Source organism: Impatiens glandulifera, chromosome 3, assembly GCF_907164915.1.
Source record: "Impatiens glandulifera chromosome 3, dImpGla2.1, whole genome shotgun sequence".
Classification (NCBI taxonomy): Eukaryota; Viridiplantae; Streptophyta; class Magnoliopsida; order Ericales; family Balsaminaceae; genus Impatiens; species Impatiens glandulifera.
Window position 1 is genome coordinate 31,531,430 of NC_061864.1, and position 5,064 is coordinate 31,536,493.

At 34.4% G+C, this 5,064-nt stretch overlaps 1 protein-coding gene across 1 annotated transcript; it reads right to left on the reverse strand.

Annotated features, from left to right (window-relative positions):
• Positions 1–285: 285 nt before the first annotated feature.
• On the reverse strand, positions 286–3,297 carry LOC124932290 (cytochrome c oxidase assembly factor 5). Its single transcript, XM_047472907.1, has 3 exons — positions 3,143–3,297; positions 2,685–2,789; positions 286–645 (listed from the first exon to the last, which is right to left on the reverse strand). Exons 1-3 carry the CDS (start codon positions 3,209–3,211, stop codon positions 604–606), a joined length of 216 nt encoding a protein of 71 aa, XP_047328863.1. The 5' UTR covers positions 3,212–3,297; the 3' UTR covers positions 286–603.
• Positions 3,298–5,064: the final 1,767 nt, after the last annotated feature.

The following is a 5,064-nucleotide window of genomic DNA, read 5'->3' on the forward strand; positions in this document are numbered from 1 at the left end:
CAAGTATCTATACAATGGCATCGTCGCTTACCAAAGTGACTGAAACCACCCCTTCTTGAGGTAAGCGACTGAAACCACCACTTCTTGATCCTCATTATATTTTATATATTCAATTCCTACCTAGAACACCTTATCAATATAATGGCTAACATTATAAATTCCTAAAAAGTAAAAATCTATCAATGTTTATCCACCATGAATGGTCATTTAAAAGTTCTTATTTTCTTCCATCCTAGAGATTTTGAATGCCAAAGAACATGTGCAAAATAAATAGAGTTTGTAACATCTATCTAATCTAATGAGTAAAAAAATGCTCATGTTTCTGCTTCATTGAAATTTACACAATATTCAATAGAAAAAGATTAACCCAATGCGGTATTTTAAATTTTGAAAACAAAAAAAATCACCCAATTCTCATATCGCACAAAAAATAATAATAAACAAAAACCAGGAATCAGGATTTTCTATTAGTCAAATGCCGGTTGGTTATTCCCAAATCTAGCAGTCAACAAACTTAACTATCAATGATCTCTCTTCTTCTCGATAGGTATCCTACTCCTTTATACATTCCTCCAGTTTGTGTGTCAAGCTTTTTCTCCCGTTCTAGTAGCCCTTGTTTCCTCGAATCCGAGCTCTCATATCGACCTGAAGCAGAAAAAAAAATGATTAATGACGGAACTCTATCATAAATTCTCATGGAAATAAACCTTCAACCAGCATTACATCAATCAATACAATACAATCCTCTAGCAAATGTTGGGCAATTTTGATGGAAAATAACATTGGAGAAGTCGCTAATCCTATACTTTCTGAACAAAGATCATTCAATAAAAGTGTTTGGGAAAAATGATAACAAGCAAGAATCAATCTACAATGGACTACTCAAATAAAATCAAGTCTAGACTCCAAGAACAAAATAGCCATTTAGTTCTAAGGTTCTCAAGTTGATCCACAATGCATCTAACAGAAGATACTGGGCTATTCGACTGCACCTTAGCCAGGGTGATAAAACTAGGACACAAAACTAAATACTCCATCAGAAGACGATGATGGGGATTGGGAACAAATTTTTATCAATCAATGTGGCCTTACAAAACCCAATCCAACTCAATCAGATACTACATTAGTTGTCTCGAGATTTTCGTCAATTGACTTGACAAGAGATCTCACTGAGCAGTCATTTGTTCCTATTTGTCTACCTTCTATTTTAAGTTGCAAATTTTAGGTGACATGATAAAATCTGTCTAAAGAGTTAGTGAAGAACAAGTCAGTCTCGTGCACGTGTTAGAGTACCAAGAGAAACTATGTTTGCAGAAAAGAACCAATGATGAATAGTTTAGAGAAGTTTTTTTAAGACATATTAAGCAAGTAACTGTAGCAATTTTGCAGAAATTAACTGTATAAGCTAAACTATCATTATTGACTCTCTTCTTTATTTTTTAAAGGTTGTATGCATTACTCAGAAGTGAATGTAACAACTAACAAGTATACATTTGTACCAAAAAATGAAAAGATAAAAAAAAAAAAATAGGAAGAATTAGATGCAAGCTAGGTTAAAATTACCATAGAGAAACAAGAAAACTTTTTTGTTTTGGAAAACTAGGTTACTGCATGATATTTAAGTTGATGCATGTGAGTACTTTTTAAGAGAAACTACTTCTATTGAAAATAAGTTTATTTTATATGATTGTAATAGTGTAAGAACAAGATAACAATTAGAAGTAAAAATGGTTTTCAAATGAGCCATACTAATTAAATAGAACAAGAGTTGGAAGTTGCAGATTTCCAAATCACCATAAAAATTGGTTCTTGTCTAAAAGTTGGGAATGTGAGGCTTCTATTTATTGTTAACGCTGTGCACCTTGACTATTCCCCGGAAGAGACTAGCACAACAATCCATTGTCATAATCTCCCACTTCAATCAAGGTGCTTTCAATGGAAACGGATCCTGAGACCTCAAGTGGTAGTTCCCTTAGTCCAACAAGATACTCAGGGTGGATGAATCTTATATCCTTAATAATAGATTCCTTGTGAGAGTTCCGAGGAGACAGCCAACCACCTTCTCTTGGATTGTCATATGACAAAGGAAATTTGGTCTCTTATCCAAAACCTCCTTAATCTCCAACGGGAGATGCCATTAACTGTGGGGGAATGTTGGAAAAAATGGAATGACTGGAGCACTCCTAACAATATTGGTACAAGCTGGAAGCCAATAGTCCCAATTATGTGGTGGTCTATTTGGAAAGAAAGGAATTGTAGAATTTCAAGGGAAAAAGAATGGCATTGCTAGGATCAAATGTTTCATTCTCCTTGCACCTCTTTTGATGTTGGGATTTTACTTATCCAAGTACTTCTAGGCTTCATTCTTTTATTTTAACACGGGCACATTATGCCTTCCCAAAAAAATATACATGGAGAGAACTTTAAGAAATAAGAATAAGGTGCACAGTTTGCATATATTCAACTGATGCACACAAAACGGCAAGATAATATAACCAGAAAATGCATCTTCTCAACAAAGTGAAATAGGTCAAGGTATAACAATGACTTCATTGTAAAAAGAAAACATCATTTCTATCAGATTTCTACTTAACGTGTGGATCCAGATATGTTTATGTTTGAAAACTGAGTGTTTTCAGAAATTTAGAAACAAAAATGGATAAATATGAATCAAAAGATGTTACCTGTCCTCTCTTGCAATTAAAGTATGTTTCTCTAAGTCCAACACATTCACTAGATATGCAGGGACTCTTTTCTTTTGCACATTCCCTGTATGGTCTCTTCTCAACCTAGAAAAATAAATACAAACCCTAAATAATCACAAGAGGACTCAGGATATATGCAACAATGAGAGACAAAAATATTGGCTGAACATAAAAGTTTTAAGCAGCTAAAGAGAAAACATGGGTCAATCTTCATCATCTAGCGAAAATAATGCCCAGACCGCAATAGATCATGCGAGTAATTCTACTGTGAACTAATCTTTTCTCTCTCTTCTGATCTTCTGACACTCTCTCCTAATTTCTCTCATTATCCACCCCAATCTTCATAGTATTCTACTTCTAATCTCTATTTATGTTCTGCAATCTAGCATCCTGGAGCAGAAAAGAGAGAAATGAAATCGGGAATAAGGAAGTAGTACCTTAACGCAGTCGGATTCACTAAGACACTTGACCAATTCCATGGCCAAACCCTTGCAAGACTTGGACATTCTCTTTCTGGCTTGCTCGATCGCTGTAAAGAACTCTTCCCTGTGATGTTTTTGGAAGATGGGAGACGGAGAGGAGTCAGAAAGAGACTTTGTTAGGTATTAGTATATTATTGGGAGCATATTAGTTTTTATTTTTCTATTTATAACTTGTTTAATGCTGGTTTACAAAGATTTTTATGATTTTTTTTTGAAAAAAATGATTTGATAATATGTTGAGTTATTCAATTTTTTATAATGAATTTTTAATACGATTAATCTAATTTTATTATGAAATGGATAGTCGATTAAGTATACAATAACAAAAACATTACATTTATGAAAAAATTACATATAATACAAAATTAACGTGTGCGGATATTTTCTAAAAGGGTAGTGAGTTCTCGTACTGAATTTGTTGGTTTCCCAAATCGAATCTCATATAATATTAGGATGGTAGCATTTTGAATGAATGGCGACGTTCGTTTGAAATTTTTGAAGTTTCTACAATTTGTCTCCAACCAAATTATCCATTGAAAATAATGGGGATATAACCTCATTGTTTCAGGCCCGCAAATATAGCTACATCAATCCATGTTTTTCAACACGCACCAATAGTTTCTGGCATAACCTAATGAATACCAATAATACTTCAAAGAAGACTTCAAATACTAGCGACACCCTTACAATGTAAAAGGAGATGAGTAGTCGTCCCCACATCCTTAAGACACAGACGATATCGACTGACTAAGATAAGATTATTGCACATACATCTATTATCAGTTAGAATACCACTGTGAATCCAAAAAAAGAGATCTTAGTGGGAATCGTAGACTCTCAAAATTTCTCCCAATACAATTCAATTGGAACAACTCTATCAAATAAATAATAACAATGTCCCACCTCAAACTTATACAAATTTCTCCATTGCATCGTATCATGGTTCAATGGAGACACCCTTTGTTGGCTATTAATGATAACAATATATCATGAGAAGAACTTCCATCCAATGATAACCTCATTCTATATCTGATACTTGCGCAAACCCTTAAGAACGATGATCGTACATATATTTGACTATGACATCTCTACAAATAGTAATAGATGTCAGCACGGGGAAGAGAACAACAAAACTCTTACCCCCAAACCATGCATCCTCCAAAACACGGATAGATGAGTCATAACCCACACCCACAGTAAACAAAGAATGTTCATGATAACTTTTCAACATGATTGATATGACACTCCATATTCTACATCCCACGGAGTGACTGGATATTTTTGTAAACCAACTAGACAAATCCAACCCATATTTGCTTATGATCATATTTACCTAGAGACTTCCCTATTCCGAACCAAACGTGCACACCACTTTGACAATAAGACCTTATTAAAAGCACACAGAAGGTCACGAAAACTCAAACCTCTTTCATCTTTGGGCATTTTTACTTTGTCTCAACTAACAAGATGTGAAAACGAAAACTCAAAAGACCTCTATAAAAAATTACACATTAACCTCTCTAATTTTACTGCCACGCTTTTAGGAATCACAAAAAAAACATCATGTAATTAGGCATAGATTCCAATGCGCTCTTGATGAGTACCATACGACCTCCCTTAGAGATCAACTTGCTTTTTTGAATAGAGAGTTTTTTTCCATCTTAGAGATAATCGGCTCCCAATAGACTTCAGATTGAGCATTTACACCTAGTGGAAGACCAAGATACGTGGCCGAAAAACATACAATGCCAAATCCCAAAATACCCGCCAAACGAGATCTTCTCCTAGTCGACACATAATAAGAGAATAAAATTTCAGATTTGTCAAGATTAACACGAAGTCCCAAGCAAGCGCCAAATAAACACAAAATATTACAA

What these genes read in the sequence shown, in the direction of transcription:
- LOC124932290 (XM_047472907.1), bottom strand. Translation starts at nt 3,211, where the DNA reads ATGTCCAAGTCTTGCAAGGGTTTGGCCATGGAATTGGTCAAGTGTCTT. An exon ending in GTGAATCCGACTGCGTTAAG is followed by an intron (nt 2,790 to 3,142) that starts GTACTACTTCCT and finishes TTATTTTTCTAG; the next exon opens with GTTGAGAAGAGACCATACAG. An exon ending in TTAATTGCAAGAGAGGACAG is followed by an intron (nt 646 to 2,684) that starts GTAACATCTTTT and finishes TTTCTGCTTCAG; the next exon opens with GTCGATATGAGAGCTCGGAT.